This window comes from Neofelis nebulosa, chromosome 8 (assembly GCF_028018385.1).
Source record: "Neofelis nebulosa isolate mNeoNeb1 chromosome 8, mNeoNeb1.pri, whole genome shotgun sequence".
NCBI lineage: Eukaryota > Metazoa > Chordata > Mammalia > Carnivora > Felidae > Neofelis > Neofelis nebulosa.
In genome coordinates this window covers 100198361-100220149 of record NC_080789.1, presented here as the reverse complement: position 1 = coordinate 100220149, position 21789 = coordinate 100198361, and the positions used below count along the sequence as shown (strand labels likewise).

At 43.3% G+C, this 21789-nt stretch overlaps 1 protein-coding gene across 1 annotated transcript; it reads right to left on the bottom strand.

Annotated features, from left to right (window-relative positions):
- Nucleotides 1–10401: 10401 nt before the first annotated feature.
- NANOG (Nanog homeobox) lies at nt 10402–15579 on the bottom strand. Its single transcript, XM_058682334.1, has 4 exons — nt 14910–15579; nt 12368–12633; nt 11041–11127; nt 10402–10803 (listed from the first exon to the last, which is right to left on the bottom strand). Exons 1-4 carry the CDS (start codon nt 15058–15060, stop codon nt 10402–10404), a joined length of 906 nt encoding a protein of 301 aa, XP_058538317.1. The 5' UTR covers nt 15061–15579.
- Between the last annotated feature and the right edge of the window lie 6210 nt (nt 15580–21789).

Below are 21789 nucleotides of genomic sequence, written 5' to 3'. Positions count from 1 at the left end.
GGACAATCATACCTCATCTTGTTTTATGAAAATTAAATAAGAGATGCATTTAAAGTAGTTATCACAATACTGAGCACATAGTTGCTATAAATGTTAGAGTCAGGTAAGGTAATATCCAAGGTCAAAGCATTTAACCGTCTGTCTTATCTCCAAGAAGACAGGCATAACTTCCAACACCTAGCAAAATACCTGATACCTAGGAAGTATTAACCAATATTCCTTGACTGAGCTAATGAAGGGTGAATTTTATGATGTTTTTTACATTTTAGTTTGATTTATGACAATGGCTCATTGAGAACAGAAAATGAATTGCAGTGGATTGAAGAGGTATTGGGGGGGCAGTTTCTCAGTGGAGACAGGGGTTGTAGTCAACTCAGATGGAAGAGAAGGCCCTACACCATTGGCTGGGTTCTGTAAACTTCCAGAACTTCCGTTTCGTTTACATAGAAATGGTAGTTAAATTCAGAGTGTGGCTTAAGGATCACGTGAAATCAAATTTATAAATCTATTCCCATGTAAAAGAAATGCTGTCTACATGTACTCATACATAGTTATTTTCCTCCAAGTTGAAACTGGCTTTATTTTCCACTATTCTTTTGGAAAACGCAAGTGGCATGAGGAAAGACAAAGTAAAAAGCCGCTGATGGAGTTAAGAATAATAATCATGTTTCTCTCATCCTGATGGGGATTGTAGTGCAGAGTCTCAACAGATAAAAAGAACCCTTTTTTTTTTTTTTTTAAATTTTTTTTTTCAACGTTTTTTATTTATTTTTGGGACAGAGAGAGACAGAGCATGAACGAGGGAGGGGCAGACAGAGAGGGAGACACAGAATCGGAAACAGGCTCCAGGCTCCGAGCCGTCAGCCCAGAGCCTGACGCGGGGCTCGAACTCACGGACCGTGAGATCGTGACCTGGCTGAAGTCGGACGCTTAACCGACTGCGCCACCCAGGCGCCCCAAAGAACCCTTTTTTATATGAATAAGAATTGATCAGAGAACCAGTGGAAATTAACATAATTGTGCTGAATGGGTCAAAGGGCAGCACCAGAGGAACCTTTAAAGCCTACACAGTTTGGGGAATGTTAAGTATGATCCTAGGATTTAAGTGGCTGAGGAAGGACTTAGACTTAAGAAATGAGACCTGGAAAAAAAAAAAAAAATAAAATAAATGAGATCTGGGATCGAGGGGAGGCTAAGAATCAGGGGCGATCTATGGTTGCAAAAACGACAGGAAATGCGTGGCTTATACAGTTTAATGCGCACTTACTATATTGTCTGAGAATGTTCACTTCCACTATGGAACAGAACCGAAATTTTTGTAACACATACAGCACATTAATTACAGAGAAATTAGCAGCCAGTAGGACATATTAGATTTAGGTGGGCAGAGTATATGTGCACAGAGCACCGAAAGGAATGCAAGGAGCCAGAGACGCCTTATTTAGCACCTCTTATTTAGCAAGCGGGGCAGAGGCAGAGAGAGAGAGAGAGGGAGAATCTCAAGCAGGCGCTGCACTGTCAGCATAGAACCCCAAATGGGGCTCGAACTCCTGAAACCGAGATATCCTGACGCGAGCCAAAATAGAGTCAGACGCTCAACCAACTGAGCCACTGAGGCAGCCTGGCAGCATCTGTTAAGTCTTCACTTAAATTGGCCATCCATCCTTGACCCCATTCCAGCCCCACATGTATAATGCTCAGGTAGTGAAAATAAATTCCACAGCGGTTCATCAAGCTAAGGAGAGCTGCCCTTGCGGCCAGGAATACTTGCCACAGTGTCTGCAATAGAGCATGCCTGTGTGACTGTGTCCAGGGACATTCCTTCTGCACGACCCCGGCCCTTCGATCTCAGGTTCTGCTCCTCAGTCTTTGCAGTCACATCAGGCACCAGAGACATATATGAACATCGCTACCCTTTCTAGCCTCCTTGCGCCCTGTCCCTATGTGAGCGTGACCCATCTCATTCCCCATACTTTGTGGCGTGAGAGTGTGATTAGCTTGATTTCATAGGATTTTAGCACCTTTATATCTTGAATATATATATTTAAATATATATGTATATTTAATGGATGTATTTAAATGTATATGTATATTTAATGTTTATTTATTTTGAGAGACAGGGAGAGCCGAAGTATGGGAGGGGCATAGAGAGAGAGAGAGAAAGACAATCCGCGCTGTGAGCCCCGGAGCCCCAGGCGGGGCTCGAACTCGCGAACCATGAGATCATGACCTGCGCTGAAATCAAGGTTCCAACGTTCAGCCGACTGAGCCGTCCACGGGCCTCTGATTCTAGCGTCTTAACCTGATCTTTTCTGATAGCTTGCTTGGTAGTATACCTGGAGGTAATGCTACCATTGGCGAAGTAATTTCTAAGCTTAACCTTTTCAAGTTCTCAAGAAACGCTTTCTTCTAGGACCACAGTTTTACATCAACCACCCACAACCCGGGAATCCTTCAAGGAAAAACTTGCCAGCAGCTGCTGCTTCTTTTAAATCAGGTTTCGCTTCAACCTCACGCAGAGGAACCTATTCAAATGCCTACATTTCAGCATCCTCACTCGAACTAACTTCCTGTGCCAGAAGCTTTTGTCTGCCCCAATTGGCTTCTTTATTTAACAAATTCTCTTTATCTCCCGCTTGAGGCAAAGCTCACGCGGCCCCCAGGAGGCATGCAATATTTACTAAAGTTCCTCCCCCACTTGCCTGCCCCTGTCTGGCAGTTATCTGCTCTTTCCTTTAGGTTTGCAGTCGTGGCCTGTTTTTTTCCCTGTAGACACCCAGTTTTCTGAATAGTAGGATTATTCAGAACAGAATTAAATTTGTCCTTTACCCCCGAGAACCGGGTGCTTGAAATTCAGTAAGCAAGTCTCCTAATCCTACCGCACCAAAAGCTTTGAATCTAGGCTGTGAAATTCAGACGACCCAGGCAAACCGACCCGGTGCGCTTCTTCCTTTCAGGTCCAAACCGAAAGGGAAATGGAAGCTGAAAACGAAGAAAAAGTGAATTTTAAAAACTGAAATATGAGAAAGTAACTTAAATATGACACCGGAGGTAACAACTACCTCCTCTCGGAGGATGGAGAGAGCAAGATTTTCAAAATAAAGGGATGTAAAAAGATGGAGGGGCTTGGCAGGTGCACTTATAATTAATTTCCTTTCTGCCTTATCTCTATCATACTAGTTTATATTCCTGGCGATTCTGTGACCAAAAGGGTAAGTGAAAGGTTTTAAAATTGAGTTTGCACCTCTCCTCATTCTTCTTGGCAACTTTGTCAAGCTTTTATATGGCTTACTTAAGAAGATAGTGAATTTTGCTTTTATTAACTTTATTCTCAAAGAGCAATCTTTTACCTTCTTAGGTATTGTATGTGTATATATATATACATATATATGTATATATGTTAATAGCAACATAATATATATAATAACATAATATATATTATATATTATAATATATAATATATAATAGCACATATATGTTAATAGCAACATAATTTGTAGTGGTAAATCACCAAAACAGAAGCAATTTTAAATAACTTACAGTGCATCTGTAATGTGTAATATAACAATTGAGTCAGTTCTAAATTTACTGGTGTGAAGAAACAATAAATTTACTGGTGTGGAAAGATCTGTATGATATATTCTTTTTTTTTTTTTAACATTATTATTATTATTTTAGAAAGAGAGGGCAAGCAGGGGAGAGGGGCAGAGAGAGAGGGATAGAATCTCCTGGCTCAGCATGGAGCCCCAATGCTGGATCCCAGACCCCGGGAACATGACCTGAGCCCCAATCAAGAGTCAGACACTCAACAGCCTGAGCCACCCAGGTAGTCCTCTCTCTCTTTTTTTTTTTTTTTAATTAAACCAAGCATGGCTGGCTCAGTCAGAAGAGTGTGCTACTCTTGATCTCTGGGTTGGTAGGTTCAAGCCCCACATTCAGTGTAGACATTACTAGGAAAAAAAAAAAAAAAAGAAAGAGAGAGAGAGAATAAATAAAAACATTCATTTTTCTATGTTCATGAGCACAATCCTTTTTATTTAATTTTAATTTCACTTATTTTAAAGTAAGCTCTATGCCCAACGTTGACTCGGGACTCACAATCCTAGAAATCAAGTGTCATAGGCTCTCCTGACTGAACCAGCCAGCTGCTACCACTCCCCTCCACCCCCGGCCACCCCAGGATATACTTTTAAGTAGAAAAAGCAAGTTGCAGAACAAAATGCTTGATGGTATTCCATATTAGGATAGGAAAAATAGGTTATAATTCTATTGTGTGTCACGTGTACACATGGAAATGTCTGGAAAGATAATATCAAAGTTAACAGTGATGTTGAAAGTTAACTCTATGTAATGATCTTCTCTTAATATTGTACAAATAGCTTTTGTTTTTTTGAGGGAATGACAAAGTCACACTGAGATGTAAGAAAGAGCCCCCAAACTTAATATTTCCCTGTAGTTCAATGACCTGAACTTCACCCTGATGTTCTTCCCGTCAGAAATGTTGTTAAAGAGAATATTCAAGAAGGAGACCATCTCAACCTTGGCTGATACATTTCAGGAAAATAGGAAATCTTTTTTAAGAATGCAACTATAGGAGTGGTTGGCTGGCTCACTTGAAAGAACATGCGACTCAATTTTGGGTCGTTGAGTTTGGAGCCCCACCTTATGTGTAGAGATTACTTAAATAAATAAATTTTAAATAATGTAATTATCGATTTTTAGGATTCTTCCAAATAGATATATACCTCTAAATTCTGACATGCAAAGAGGTTGAAGATATAATGCTAAGTGGAGAAAAAAAAAAAAAAAAAAAAAAAAAAACACCTCTCAGAAGAGAATGTATGGTATGATCCTGTTACAATATATATAAAAATTCGCATAAAATCACCCAGGGGGTGCCTGGGTGGCTCAGTTGGCTAAGGATCTGACTTTGGCTCAGGTCCCGATCTCACAGATTGTGAGTTCTAGTCCTGCATCGGGCTCTCTGCTGTCAGTGCAGCACCCTCTTTGGAGCCTCTCTCTGACCCTCCCCCTCTCTCGTGCGCGCATGTGCACACTCTCTCAAAAATGAAAACAGTTATAAAAAAGACCATCCAGGGGCACGTGGGTGGCTCAGTTGGTTAAGCGTCCGACTTGGGCTCAGGTTATGATCTCACGGTCCGTGCGTTCAAGCCCCGCATCCGGCTCTGTGCTGACAGCTCAGAGCCTGAGCCTGTTTCAGATTCTGTGTCTCCCTCTTTCTCTGACCCTCCCCTGTTCATGCTCTCTCTCTGTCTCAAAAATAAATAAATGTTAAAAATAATAATAATAAAAAAAAAGACCATCCATATGACATATACTAAAATACCTGTAGAAATTAAACTGTGCTTACTAGACTTGATTTATTGTTCATTTCTCTATTGTTTAAATTTGTTCTCCATAGCACGTTTTAGTTTTGCAGTCAAAAAGGTCCAGGCAGCTTCCTTCTGCCTGTAGGCTTCCTGTGCTTTGATAAAAACACCTTTCAGTACTGGGGTGGGGAGGGTGGGGAGAGGCCCAATCTCTTAAAAAAAATAAACCCAGACTCTGGTTCCCTGATGATAGTGGGGTTCCCTGAGGTGTTTTGTCTTTACCCCAACAGGCACCTGTTTGAAGACACAGGAGGTGACTGGCATTTCCAAAATGGCTAATCTCCAAAAGAAAACGCTAAACACCAGAAATTCCTTTTTCCTTCTTTTCTTTCAATCCTTCTTTTCCCCTTCTTTTCATTTCCAGAACCATGTTTTATTTATTTTTTTTCTTTTTCTTTTTTCTTTTTTTTTTTAACGTTTATTATTTTTGAGACAGAGAGACAGAGCATGAACGGGGGAGGGTCACAGAGAGAGGGAGACACAGAATCTGAAACAGGCTCCAGGCTCTGAGCTGTCAGCACAGAGCCCGACGCGGGGCTCGAACCCACGGACCTTGAGATCATGACCTGAGCCGAAGTTGGACGCTTAACTGACTGAGCCACCCAGGCGCCCCTCCAGAACCATGTTTTAAATGTAACAGGTGTTCTGCCACTCTAAATCTAATTCTTAGCCATTCCCTTGCCTATTCCCAATGTCTTATAGCTGAACTTAGTCCAAAGCAGAAACAAGCAGCAATCAAGGGTGTAAAAACATGTTACTTGACAAGGTTCAGTACTAGAGAGCTAACTGGAGTTTCTGAAGACTTTGCGGGGCCTGGGTGGCTCAGTTGGTTGAGTGTCTGACTTTGGCTCAGGTCATGATCTTGCAGTCTGGGAGTTTGAACCCTGAGCTCTGTGCTGACAGCTCCAGGGTTTGGAACCTGCTTTGGATTCTGTCTCCTTCTGTCTCCGCACTTCCCCCACTTGTGCTGTCTCTCCCCAAAAATAAAATTTTAAAAAATTAAAAAAAAAAAAAAAAGACTGTCACTTTATACTAGCTATTTTCCCAAGGTCCTAGGTTCTGGTCCACCATTTAGTATTTCCTCATATGTGTTGGCAATTCGTTATGTGCATTTAGTTTTAGAGCAAAGGATTTCATAAAAATGTTAGTGACATATTACCTTTGATTTAAAGTTTATTTATCTATTTTTGAGAAAGAGAGAGAATGGGGGTGGGGGGGAACGGAGTATCCGAAGCAGGCTCCACGCTGACAGCAGAGAGCCCAATGCCGGGCTCAAACTCACCAACCGGGAGATCATGACCTGAGCCAAAGTCCAATCCTTAACGGCCACCTAGAGGCCTCCTTTTTTTTTTAAAGTAAGCCCTACACCCAACGTGGTTTGAACTCAGGAACCTGAGTCAAGGGTTATCCGCTCCACTGACTGAGCCAGCCAGGCTCCCTAGTGACATATCTTAAAACGCTCTAATCTCTTGGGGCACATGGGTGGCTCAGTCAGTTAAGCGGCGACTTCAGCTCAGGTGATGATCTCACGGTCCATGTGTTCGAGCCCCACGTCGGGCTCTGTGCTGACAGCTCAGAGCCTGGAGCCTGTTTCAGATTCTGTGTCTCCCTCTCTCTCTGACCTTCCCCCACTCATGCTCTGTCTCTCTCTGTCTCAAAAATGAATAAATGTTAAGAAAAAAAAAATTAAAAAAAAACAAAAACGCTCTAATCTCTTAAAAAAGAATTTTTCCTTCACTCAATACACTTAAATGAAAAGGCCAGGTGGCAGAACAGTGAAATCACATTTGTAAAAAGTCATACTGGGGGGGTGGGGGTGGGGGGGAGGGGTCGGGGGGCATCTGGGTGGCTCAGTTTGGCTCAGGTCAGGATCTCAGTTTGTGAGTTCAAGCACCCCATTGGGCTCTCCGCTGTGGGCACAAAACCTGCTTCAGATCCTATCTGCCTCTCTTTCTGCCACTTCCCCAACTTGTGTTGTCTCTCAAAAGTAAACATTTAAAAAACAAGTCATATTCAAATTTGCTTGAATAACAAAATGAAAATAGTAGGGATTTAGAGATTTCATGTACTATTTTAATTGTTCAATCAATGCTTTGTTTTCATGATTTACTCAGTTCATAACATGCTTGGCACAAAATTCAACTATCTGACAACTTTTAAAAGAATATTGTGTTGTACTTAGGTATAGGCAGAAATTACCCCTGATGTCATTTGTCAAATGTCTAGAGAATTTGGATGGTCCCACAGCAACATTGGAAAATTAGGGAAACCATGAGGGAAATGACCAGGAAAACTGCCTAGTGGACCAGTCTCTGTGTCTGCTTCAGAAAGTAGATGTTGCCATGGAGCAAGAAGGCAGTGGTGATTAAAAGTGCTCTGATTCAGATCAATTCGGGGTGAACTGGGATGGAAAAGGATAGTAAAAAGAACTATTAGTATAGTTCATAGATGCCTACTCCGCTTCTTCTAAGGGGAAAACATAATTTACCTGGGAAAAAAGTATTCCCAACTAGCCTCAGAATTTAAACATGTCTCTGATCCAGTTTATGTTAACACTAATATATTGTAGATTTACTTTAAGTTTTTATTTTGAGAGAGTGAGAGTGCGTGCGCACCAGCAGGGGAGGGGCAGAAAGGAGAGACAGAATCCCAAGCAGAGCAGTTTGAGGCTTGAACTCATGAACCACGAAATCATGACCTGAGCTGAAATCAAGAGTCGGAGACCTTATCAACTGTACCACCCAGGTGCCCCTATACTTTATTTTATTTAAAAATATTTTTTTAATGTTTATTTTTTTTAAATTTTTTTTAACGTTTATTTACTTTTGAGACAGACAGAGACAGAGTATGAACGGGGGAGGGTCAGAGAGAGAGAGAGGGAGACACAGAATCGGAAGCAGGCTCCAGGCTCTGAGCTGTCAGCACAGAGCCCGACACGGGGCTCGAACTCATGGATTGTGAGATCGTGACCTGAGCTGAAGTCGGAGGCTTAACCGACTGAGCCACTCAGGTGCCCCTTAATGTTTATTTTTTCAACTTTTTTTTTTTTTTTTTTTTGGGACAGAGAGAGACAGAGCATGAACGGGGGAGGGGCAGAGAGAGAGGGAGACACAGAATCGGAAACAGGCTCCAGGCTCCGAGCCATTGGCCCAGAGCCTGACGCGGGGCTCGAACTCACGGACCGCGAGATCGTGACCTGGCTGAAGTCGGACGCTTAACCGACTGCGCCACCCAGGCGCCCCTCCCTTAATGTTTATTTTTGAGAGACAGAGACAGAATGCGAGTGGGTTGGGACAGAGAGAGAGGGAGACACAGAATCCGAACAGGCTCCAGGCTCTGAGCTGTCAGCACAGAGCCCGATGTGGGGCTTGAACTCACGAGCTGTGAGATCATGACCTGAGTTGAAGTTGGACGCTCAATGAGTGAGCCACCCGGGCGCTCCTATACTTTATTTTTTAAAAGATTATTTTAAGAGAAAGAGAAAGGGGAGGGGCAGAAAGACAGGAGCATCCCAAGCAGGCTCCGCACCGCCAGCAGGAAGCCCAACGCGGGGCCCGAACTCAGAAACCGGAGAGGTCTGGACCTGAGCTAAAACCAAGAGTTGGATGTTCTAAAACATTGATATTGTGCTTTGTAGCTTGTCTATAAACTTAAGTCCCTTTTTAAATAAAAGCTGGCATTAAAATGTTTTTTTTTTTTTTTAAATTTTTTTTTTTTTCAACATTTTTTATTTATTTTTGGGACAGAGAGAGACAGAGCATGAACGGGGGAGGGGCAGAGAGAGAGGGAGACACAGAATCGGAAACAGGCTCCAGGCTCCGAGCCATCAGCCCAGAGCCCGACGCGGGGCTCGAACTCACGGACCGCGAGATCGTGACCTGGCTGAAGTCGGACGCTTAACCGACTGCGCCACCCAGGCGCCCCTAAAATGTTTTAAAAAAGCTTATTTCCACACAGTGCCTTGTGGCACAGTACAATTGTAGAGAAGAGTGGACACATCCCTGGTGTGAGTTACAGGGTGAGATTCCAATTGGTTGACCTTTTCCCCCTCCTTCTCCAGTCTTCTCTACCTTCCATTATTACCTATTCCCTGGCTGCCCTTTATTTAAGCCTCTTTACAAACCTAAGAGCTCTGTTTATCACTTTTCTGCTTCTAATCTTCCAGATGGGGCACTCTTCTTTAACTCCCAATAACCACAAATTTTATTGTTTCACTATTATTACACACACAAGGAGGAAAAAAGTTTGTTGAGATTTAATTAACCAGTCACCTAGCTTTGTATACTTAGCTACCTTTTCCTTACTTTTTTTTTTGTCCCTTTACTTTTGTCCCTAAGAGCAGCCTCTTAGCAGAATCTTAAAGAGATTTCAGTTAATTGGTCCTTCCCACATCAAAAGACTCTAATAAAGACCCGTGTTTAGTCAAGTTTTTTAGTCACTGAGCTACTGGTGAAATCAGGGTAGAGACAACTACAAGATAAAGTGGGTATTTATTTGTACTTAAATCTATCATAAACCACTAGCCAAACTGGTCCTATCATCACGACACATTAAAATATAAAAACAGCTTTCTACAAATACTGGAATAATGAACACGTCAGGAGTTGTAGTTAAACCAGCACAGGGGGCAGAGGAAATCAACGACGTACATTATAACTTAACCCTCCACCATTAACAATTGAGGTTGTTAAGCCTCACTATCTCAGAAAATACAAATAATCCTTCATCACATCTTTGTTATTTTTACTTCCTATTCTTGTGGTTAAATTCTGGAGCCTAAAGATATACAAATTAGTATTGTATCTAGTTATCTAGAGCCAGAAACGTATTTCCGCATGTTGTTCAAAGCAGCCAAAGCTACGGAATCCTCTTTGATGAGACTCCTGCCGTTCCCCCTTGATGGACAGAATAAACATAATGAAAAACTGAATTATCAAGGCAGACAAATCCTAGAAGTAATACAGCCATCGCCCAAATGGAGACGGATTAATACACTCATGGTCACACGACTTCAGGCTGTATGTTCAGGGTAGTTTGGGAATAAATCCATTATTTGCTGGGCACTAAAATACTTAGCCGTTTGCTGTATTACACTGTGGCTTTCCCCAGTCGTTTCTAAGATGGACTGCAAATCGCTGACGGAATTTTGCTGTAACTGTATCTGGGGCTGCAGGGATTCCTCTCCACAGTCGTGCAGCTGACTGTTCCAGGCCTGGCCATTCCAGGCTTGGGGGCACCAGGTCTGACTGTTCCAGGTCTGGTTGCTCCACGACTGACTGTTCCAGGTCTGGTTGCTCCACGACTGGCTGTTCCAGGTCTGGTTGCCCCATATTGGAAGGTTTCCGGAAGTGTTCATCAGGTATCCCTGGTGATAGGAATAGAAGCCTGGGTATTCTGGATTTGCAGAGCTGTTCTGAAAGAGAACGGTAGATCAACTGAAAGGCTAGAAAGAAAATCAGGATGGTCTGCAGCTGGGGTTCTAACGCATTAGCAAGGACCAAAACGAAAAAGCCATGGAAAAGAAAACAGAGGCATGCCTGGCTGGCTCAGTCAGTAGAGCATGCTACTCTTGATCTCAGGGTCGTGAGTTCAAGCTGGGCATGGAGCCTGCTTGGAAAAAAAAAAAGGAGGAAAATACGTTTCCTGTTACCTGAGTCACAGTGTTGTTATTCTTTGGCCAGTTGTTTTTTTGCCACCTCTTACATTTCATTCTCTGGTTCTGGAACCAGGTCTTAACCTACAAAGAAAAAGGTGACAGGAAAACAGGAAAACATAAAACACCAGTAATGTGGATGTACTAGGGATCAAAGAATATTGTTAACAATTCTCCCCACCCCCCACCACCCCGTCCGCAACTACAACTATTTAAAGCTCAGGAAACTGAAACTTCTAGAGTACTTTCTGAAATCTTGAAACCATTTTCTATGAATGAGTGTCACAGCCCCTCAAGTCAGTTGGCTGCTTTTTAATAAACCTAACCAGTTTGAGAAAAACCACTGCATATCTATTCTACAATGTTCACATTAAATGTCTACCTATCTCCCTTTTCATAGTTTACCCACGCCAGTAGTGAGCTAAAGGTACTTTGTCTGCAATAAAGGCTCCCCCATAAGCACACTTCCATTTAACGTGATAATGGTGGTCATTTCAACTCAAGAAATATGAAATATACCACAAGGACAACTATTTGGAAAATATCAAATCTATTTAAGCATCCAAGAAGCTTAAATTTCCAGGTGATTACAAATAAGTATAAGGTAGAAAATGACATTAAGGAGGACCAGAAGTATTTATATACTTAGACTAAGTATGGCACCAGTGACAGAAAACCATACAGTATCTGTCTGACTGCAAAATATGCAAGAAATGGAAAATGATTAACCTCGCTAGTAATGAAATGCACACAAACAAGAGATTCCAGTTTTATTTTAATGAGGAGCAGTGTTGGTTAGGGACTCTCCTAACCTGGAAGATGGGAATACATGCATCTCCTTTGATTAAGGAAAAATTGGCAACATTTTCACGATTTTGGCTTGTGCAACAGGGAAAAGTGGTTAAATAAACCATGGCATATTAACACATTACAATGTTAAAAAAATGGTCACGGGGGGCGCCTGGGTGGCTCAGTCGGTTGAGCGGCCGACTTCGGCTCAGGTCATGATCTCGCAGCTCGTGAGTTCGAGCCCCGTGTCGAGCTCTGTGCTGACAGCTCAGAGCCTGGAGCCTGTTTCAGATTCTGTGTCTCCCTCTCTCTGACCCTCCCCCGTTCATGCTCTGTCTCAAAAATAAATGAACGTTAAAAAAAAAAATTAAAAAAAAAAAATGGTCACGAAACATTGCAAAGATCCTACTCTCGTATGAAAATTATCTGTAGGCGGTACCTAAGCCTACAAGATGCACACACAGATGTTAGGAAATGCTCATCTGCAAATTGGGTTTTTTATTTCGCACTGCAAGAACAAGTAGGCAAACTCTACCTGCTTATAGCTAAGGTTCAGAATGTTGGAAAGTTCTTGCATCTGCTGGAGACTGAGGTATTTCTGTCTCTGAAATCTATCATTGAGTACATATAGCTGGGTCTGAGAGAAGACGGTTCTGATCTTCTGTTTCTTGCCCTGAGCTGGATCGTCCTTCTTCGCGGTGATCTCCTCTGCAGAAGTGGGCAGCACTTTTACTCTGGGGCTGGTGGAAGAATCGGGGCTGTCCTGAACAAGTAGATCCATGCAGGAAGGAAGAGGAGAGACTGTTGGGAATAAAACAACACTTTTCTCTAAAACCTTTCAAATAGCAAATTACATTCGCAAACCTATGGTTGTCAAAGCGTTTTTTGAGAGCCCTCAACCTCAGGTAGTAGGTAAAAACAGAGGTGATAATGGTGGTCATTTCAACTCAAGAAATAGGAGTGACCCCCGAAAACTTCGCTGATCTTTGTAGGAGGCCAATCCAATAACTTAGCAGTCGCTGCCATCTTACAACCAAGGGACATGGCCAATGGCTTACTAGTTGGGAAGCAGAGTGGGACTCAACTTTTTTTTTTTTTTAAAGACTTTATTTTTTAATGTTTGTTTATTTTTGACAGAGCAGAGCATGCGCATTTGGGAGAGAGAGCGCGGGGGAGGAGCAGAAAAAGAGGACAAGGATCCCAAGTGGGCTCTGCGGGAGCCCAACACAGGGTGGGGAGGCGGGGTGGGGGCAATTCAGGAACTGAGCCGAAACACTTAACCAACTCAGCCACCCAGGTGGCCCAAGATTTTATTTTTAAGTAATCCCTATGGCCAACATGGGGCTCGAACTCACAACCTTGAGATCAAGAGTCACATGCTCCACTGACTGAGCCAGCCAGGTGCTCCTCAAACCTCGTTGACAAAAGCTTTCTACTGCAAATCGATGCTCAAGAGTCCATGCTGTGACTGTTCATTAAAGTGGGAATGATCACTGGAGTCCCCTCCCGCCCCTATCATGTCCCTTCCTAACTTCCTTTTGTAAAGTTAATCATCCCTTACATCATACTTAATACTGTAGGATCAGTTTCTGGGGACCCTTTAAAATCCACAGTTTAGGGGCGCCTGGGTGGCTCAAGTCGGTTAAGTGTCTGACTTCAGCTCCGGTCTTGATCTCCGGGTTGGTGAGTTCGAGCGGCCCGCAGTGGGCTCTCTGCGGTCAGCAGAGTCCGCTTTGGACCATTTGTCTCCATCTCTGTCTGCCCACCCCCACCCCCCGCCCCCGCTCGCGTGCGTGCTTCCTCCCCTCCAAAAAAACTAACAAATATTATATTGCCTAGATTTAGTAGCCGTTTAAACTCTTTTAATTTCTACCCTAGTCATGGAATAAAGAGACAGCCTTTACGAGGCAAAAATTCACAATCTTGTGCTTCTTGTAAGTGGGCGAGACCAAGGACTTCAGTGGGGGCATCTCCTAAAAAAAACCGGTCTCTATAAACTTGCATTTGGCTTGCTAAGGAGGACACGCCCACTTGCTCATTCCCGAGCCATTTCTCACAATCCAGCGCTGTTTTTTCAATGTTCGGAATTACAAAAGGGCATCGACATGAAGTTTAGGAAAACCGGGTAACATTAAAATCCAACAATCCAATAAAGCAGTTTCTTAGTCCTTCTCCAACAGCTTGGTTTTAGGGGTAATCATGTAAACAATGTTTAAACGATTATTTTTACCATGAATCTTAAAAGTGGTTTTTCTTGGGTAAACATTCGTTTACGTTTTCATTTTTAACAATTACTGCCGAATTGATTCACAAAAAAGTGGTGCGGACTTTACAGCAAACTGATCATCCCCCACGCCTGCGGTTACCATGTAGAAGCCAACCTGAGTTTCAAATTTGGGCTCTCGCCCCTGAATGTCAGCAGGTTAAACCTTCTGGGATCTTCTACCATAAAATGGGGTGGACATTTCCTCAGGATATAGGAGACTTGAGCATAGCAGGCTCTCAGAAATTCGGAGCTGCCCCAATTACCACCCACAGAACCAAAGAGGCAGGAGAGCCACTGCCGCTGTTGTACGAAGGTAGAACTTTTCAACAAGGTGCGATTCATAATTAGCCACGCCATTTCTGGAACTCCTTGAAAACCCGACAAATCAAAAAGGTGATGCTCACGGCATCCCCTACGCCTAGCTGTGATGTTAGCACTTCTGACTTAATAGTAACATTTACTGTTACTATGTGCTCAGCACCCAGTCTGTTAAGATGTATGTATCAACTCATTTTTCACAACACATTTGTGTTTCCACAGGGCCTATGCACCTAATGCCTCACTTATCCAGTGAGCCATTGAAATGCCAGCGTCCTGCGGCCCTTGTCGCTTACCTGACACCTGGGACCTGGGTGCAAGGGCACGCACCCACCAAGTTACAACTGGGACAGGTGTCGAGAGGCTTAATAGAGGACACCTGCTTTCATTAATGGGCTGTAATTGCTCACGAGGGAAACGAATGACCCTTCCCCTCCTCAGATTTCACTCTCCCTCAAGGAAATCAGCCTTTCAAGGATTAATTTTCTCTTACCGGTCTCCGTGTGGGGGGTCTCAGCAGATGACATTTGCAAGGGTGCATAATTTTCTTCAGGCCCATCAATCTCAGGCACTGGAGAAGAGTCCCTAGAATCGGGCGCTTCGGGGCAAGGCGGGCATTGGGGCTGAGCTGGATCCGTATTCATGTTGCTGAGTTGAGGGAAGAGAGAAAAAAAAGAGGGAGATGCAGGCTTACGTGTCTAGGTGGAAGAACTTAAAAGAGAAATCTGAAGATCTCCAGATGTAAGAGTATCAGAAAGACAGGATGCAGTGGCGTCACCACCGAAAGGGCCAAGCGCCAACCAACCCAATTTAGCAAAAGGTGAAGATTCTGGAGGCTCTAGATTTATAAGGAAAGCTCGCCCATCCTTAGACCCGCCCCTCCCGGCAGCCCCACGCCCACACACACCCTCGCGAATTCTCAGTTAATCCTGTCTGCCAGTCTCACCAAGGCCATTGTCATGCAAAAGGTAGCTGCCGGGTAGTCCAGACTGGGTGGGGAACGGGAAAACTGGGGCCACAGGACCTAGGAGCAAAAGTAAACCCGGCAATTAAATATTTCTGGGTTCACCACGTTTCCGTCTTTTAAAATCAAAGATGCACTTGAGGCACCTCAGACGACTGAATCTTCCACTCGGGCAGTTAATATCTTGATCTAAGGCCCCGTAGGGTCTCAACATCGAGCTGGTTATGGCAGAAGCTCCAACCACGTAGCTCTATTTTCCTCCTGAGTCCCCCTAAGGTCACAATAAGACACATTGTATGTTGCTAAGGCGTCAGTGGATGTTAAAAATAGTACTTGTTTTCAACTCCCTCTTCTTGTTTTGTAGCTTTCCAGAGACAGGCTTGTCTTTGCCCCAGGACTGTTGTCTCCTTTAACAAAAGCCAGAGGAGGGGACCTGTGGCCTGCTGATCTGTAGCTGACTTTGGTGCCTCGTAGGTAATTATGCATTCGCCACCAGTATGGAAAAATTTTCAGTAGTTTTTAGACATGCGTGGCTGGATAGAATCTTGACTCGGTTTCCTCATCTGTACCTTGTCTGTGTTGCTATAAAAATTAGAGGAAATAAAGTGCTAAATCCTCATAATATTTGACACTCAGTGATCTACAAATGGGGGCTATTAATAGGAATTCTGTCTTTATCCTATGCTCATGAGCTCCAAGTTTGAAATTACCTTTTTGTTGTGTTTATTATTTTAATGCAGCGAACAACATGATAGATTGAGAGCAGTCCTTTCTTATTTCACCTGGGACGTTCCTAGATCTAAAATTATGAAATTTATTGACCTGTAAACCGACCCAACTGAAAAGAGGAAGGTAGAGAAGAACATCCTCCAAGCAAATGATATTCCTGTGAATGGATTTGCCAACACATTTGCGACAAGTTTCTTTTAGAATCTGTGTTGGACCTCCCGTCTCTTCTTCTTTTTTTTTTTTTTTTAATGTTTATTTATCTTTGCGATATAGAGAGAGACAGAGCGTGAGCAGGGAAGGGGCAGAGACAGAGGGAGACACAGAATCCAAAGCAGGCTCCAGGTTCTGAGCTGTCAGCACAGAGCCTGACGCGGGGCTCGAACTCCTGAACCGGGAGATCATGACCTGAGCCGAAGTCGGCCTCTCTTTCCTTCTCTGGCTCTTTTTTACATTAGCTTTTCCTTCCCTGGCCCGGCAATTCTGTCATGTCCTGCAATCCTACTCCATCCCCGGCTTCAATTATTTTTCTTTGTTTTCAGTCAGTTTTCCAAAGGAGCAGTTTTTAGGGTTCGGTTTTAGCAGTACATATTTATAGACAAAGATTACAGTCTGCAGCTTTCAATTCTCCTCCCTACTCCTGAATTCAATATTAGAGAAACCTGAGGCACCTGGGTGGCTCAGTTGGCTAAGCTTCCAACTGGCTCAGGTCAAGATCTCAAGGTTCATGAATTCAAGCCCCGCGTCAGGCTCTGTGCTGACAGTTTGGAGCCTGGAGCCTGCTTCGGATTCTGTGTCTCCCTCTCTCTGCGCCCTTCCCCCACTTGCACTGTCTCTCTCTCTCTCTCTCTCTCTCTCTCTCTCTCTCTCAAAAATAAAAATAGACATTAAAAACAGTAATATTGGCGAAGCCTAACATTTCTTCCTCTGTTCCAATCTCCCACCCCTAAAAGTAAATCCTTAGCAAATTCCAATTACGTATTTTTCTGAGCTGCAAGCTGATTACACCTGTCACATTCTCTGCTACTTGGGTCTCCACCTAGAGCTGCTGGCTCTGCTTCCACGCAAAGAGAGTTTTGCTCATAACTTGAGGATGCCAATTCGTGAGCATAGGAGTACTGCTGGGACCAAAGCATGGAGATAAATTCTATGTAATCTTTTCTTTGTCTTCTCAGACCGTCCTGCTGGAGGGGAAAAGAATACAAATAGGAACATCAAGGAAAAGATGGGTGGAAATACAGTGTGCTCAGGCAGACAGTCTCTGTCTCATTACAAATAGAATATGATTTTTTTATACTTTTTAAAATGTTTTTTTATTTATCTTTGAGAGACACAGCATGAGTGGGGAAGGGCAGAGAGACAGGGAGACACAGAATCCGAAGCAGGCTCCAGGCTCTGAGCTGTCAGCACAGAGCCCAATGTGGCTCAAACTCATGAACTGTGAGATCATGACCTGAGCCGAAGTTGGATGCTTAACCGATTAAGCCACCCAGGTGGCCTCATAGAATATGATTTCTTTTAATCAAGGGAATGTAATGTTGGATGTGTACTAAACTTATTGTGGTAATCATTTTGCAACATATCGTACATCAGTTCATTATGCTGTGCGCCTTAAACTAATACAATGTCATATGTCAATTACATCTCAATAAAACCGGGAGAAAAGTAAATTAAGACGCGGAAGGGGCGCCTGGGTGGCTCAGTCGGTTGAGCCTGTGGTCCATGAGTTCGAGCCCCACGTCGGGCTCTGTGCTGACAGCTCAGAGTCTGGAGCCTGTTTCAGATTCTGTGTCTCCCTCTCTCTGACCCTCCCCGGTTCGTGCTCTGTCTCTCTCTGTCTCAAAAATAAATAAAGGTTAAAAAAAATTAAAAAAAAAAAAAAAAGACGCGGAAAACTTGACTTCCTGCCTCTCAATTCGCACGGTTGGTAAATGAGTGCAGTCAAGGCCACCAGACGCCTTACTTTGCCCACAGCTCTCTAAACTGCAGGTACCAGAAGCTTTGTTCTTTGCTGACTGGAATCTTTGCATGAAAGCCTGGGCTGAAGTCACCCCTCCCCCATCTGTGTCTTATTGTATCTAGGGTCGGAGCCTCCGGAGAGAAAGACCAAAGGGAAGGGGGCTGGTAGCTAGAAGGCAAACTTAACTACATTCTTTGCCCAGGAAAGCAATTTGAATAAGGTTGAGCATGCTCAGGTAGGTGTTGGAGACCTAGGAATTGTTGGGGTGGGCTGCGTGGGTGGAGGAGGGGTGTGTTACAATGCGCTAGAGTCCAGGGCTGCAAATGCAAAAGTGATTTTAGGTTTTGTTTTCCTAGGACCGCCCTCTGGGAAAGAGCTGAAAAAAAGCTAAAAATGAAAAGTATTTTTCAGACAAGATTTATTCCTCACTTTAAAGTTAGGAAACGCACGTTGGGTGACGTAATCCTTTCAGAGCACAGGTGTCCCAACTTTGCACCAGATTTTTGCTGACCTGTCACGAAAAAGAGGAAGTGACAATCATCAGGAGGATGAATATTGACTTCACTGCTCCTCAGTTTAATGTATACATCAAACATGGAATTAATTTCTCACGGACAGGATCGTCGGATTTATTATTGATGCATCATTGTTTTTACCCTGCACCCATTGTCCATTTGAGTTGACTTGGATGTATCCAAACTGATAGGCATTCACCTGTTTTCTTTTCACTTAATTCTCATGTATGTTTCTGCTCCTATTTTCTCTTTACGTTCTTTCACTCTGGCTAATAAACCCATTCTATAAGTAAGTAACTGTTTCTTGCCTACATACGTACAGACATAGTGTATGTATTTATTTACTTCTTATTCAACTAATAATTCATGAGTGCCTATCATGTGCTAGAGAGAAAAGAAATAATTAAACATCATCTTAATTTTGAGGAGGTAATAGTTTAGTAGAGTAGATCAAAACAGACCAAAAAAAAAAAAAAAAAAAAAAAAAAGAAAGAAAAAGAAAAAGAATGTCCTGGGATGAGTATTGAAAAGAAAAATAAATCCAAAAATGATGTATGTACTGGATGCTAAGGGGGCCCAAACAAGAGAAGGTGTGGTTGGGGAGGGGAATCCGCAAAACCTTCTTGGAGGATTTTCCGTTGAACCGAGATGGAAAATTGTTGAAAGAATAGGGGAGGGAATTCTAGAAAATGAACACTTTTGGCAAAGAATCACTATTATTTTATTTATTTATTTTTTTTTAATTTTTTTTAATGTTTTTTATTTATTTTTGGGACAGAGAGAGACAGAGCATGAACGGGCGGGAGAGGGGCAGAGAGAGAGGGAGACACAGAATCGGAAACAGGCTCCAGGCTCCGAGCCATCAGCCCAGAGCCTGACGCGGGGCTCGAACTCACGGACCACGAGATCGTGACCTGGCTGAAGTCGGACGCTTAACCGACTGCGCCACCCAGGCGCCCCTAGAATCACTATTATTTTAGAAAAATAATGGATGGTTAGGAAGAATTATTATTATTATTATTTTAGAGAAGATAATGGGTCATTGGAAAATAGGGACAAGAGACCTGACAGGTAATGAAGTGACCACAAGTAGCAAAAAAAATTTTTTTTTAATATATTTATTTATTTTGGGGAGAATGCAAGCAGGGGAGGGGCAGGGAGAGGGGGACCGAGGATCTTCGTGCTGACAGGCTGACAGAAATGAACCTGGTGGGGGCTCAAACTCACGCGCTGAGAGATCATGACCTGAGCCGAAGTTGGACTCCTAACTGACTGAGCCACCCAGCCGCCCCAAGAAACTATAAGTTTTGACTTAAATCTTCTTTCTTTAGTTTATGCTCTGTTGGTGTCCTACCTAATGGCCTGATGGTTCTCTCTCTGTCTCCTTTCTGATTCTTCTCATCTCCTTTCATCTAAAGGTTAGAGGGTACCAAAGCTTAGTTCTCAAACCTCTTTTCTATCTTGACTCACTATAGTGGTGATCTTATCCTGTCTTATTACTTTCAATACCGTCTATATGCCTTTGACCTTCAAATGTACATCTTTATCCTAGACCTAGTCCCCAAACTCAATCTCGTCTATTCAACTGCCTACCTGACATCCCCACTGGGGTTTCTCTAAGGCGTCACAAAATTAATATTTCAAAAACCAAACTCCCAATATTCCTCTTTAGACAGGCTCCTCCTACGGTCTCCGTCTCAGTGTATAACAATTCCATCTTTTCAGGTCAGGCCAAAACCTTAAGGCCATCTCTGTTGATGGTGCCTTCAAAATACATGTAGGACCCAATGTCTTCTTTCTTTTAATTTTTGTGTCTTCCAATGTTTCTTTCTTCAATGGTTGGAGTATTTTTTTTTTTTTTAATATTTGTTTATTTTTGAGGGACAAAGGGAGAGAGAGAGAGAGCAGGAGGGCGTGGCGGAGGGGCAGAGAGAGAGGGAGGCAGAGGATCAGAAGCAGGCGAAGGGGGTTCTGTGCTGACGGCAGCGAGCCCCATGTCGGGGCTCAAAGTCACAAACCACAACCATGAGATCGTGACCTGAGCCTGAGTCAGACGCTTAACCAATTGAGCCGCTCAGGCGCCCCTGTGGGAGTGAATTTTGATCATCACATGGGCCAGGGCTTAGAGAGCCAGCAGAGCAGCAAGAAATGGTCATTTATTTTATTTTTATGTATTTGTTATTTTTATTTACTTTATAGCCCATGATGGGGCTTGAACTCACAAACCCTGAGATCATGACCCGAGTCGGAATCAAGAGTCTGATGCTTAACAGTCTCAGCTACCCAAGGTGCCCCATGGTTATGTTCTTTTAAAGAACATGTATTTATTGGTTATTGCCTGTGTCACAAGAGAGCCAGGGGCTTGAAATTACGTGTGTCCAAGCTGCATTTGACCTTTTCTAAACTATCTCCCAGGTTACCAGTCTATCCAAACCACCATCTGTCCCTTGGATGATTCCAATAGCTTCCCACCTGGTCTCTGTTTGCACCCTAGCCTTCCTATTATCTAGTCTTCAACATATTGTCCAGAATGAATTTTTGTTAAGTCATATCAAGCTATTCCTTTGCTTAAAATCCCCGTTCGGTGTTATCACATTTACAGTCACAAATTGAGGTCCTGGATTAACGTGAACCTCTTCTGGCCTTGTAAGACTCTGTCCTGTCACCTTGTGTTCTCCACCCTCCTAGCTGGCCTCCTAACTGATCCTGGAACAAGCCAGGAAATCTCCAGAATCAGGGCTTTTGCTATCATTCTTATCTCTCCCGATCGGTTCTTCCCCTAGAAATCTAAGCAGCTTGATCTCTCCACTCCTTTACCTCCTTAACATTACCTTCTCAAAAATGTCCTGCACTCCCTATCATTTTCCACTTGGTGTTTCTTTTTCTTTTACTATTCTTATTTTTTAATGTTTATTTATTTTTGACAGAGAGAGAGAGAGAGAGACAGAGATGGAGACAGAGCATGAGTGGGGGAGGGGCAGAGAGAGAGGGAGACACAGAATTCGAAGTAGGCTCCAGGCTCTGAGCTGTCAGCACAGAGCCTGACGCCAGGCTCAAACTCACAGACCTCAGAGATCATGACCTGAGCTGAAGTCAGACGCTCAACCGACTGAGCCAACCAGGCGCCCCTCCACTTGCTTTTTCTTCAGACCTCCTGTCACCATCTGACACAATATATATTTGCTCTATCCTCATCTGTCTATATCAT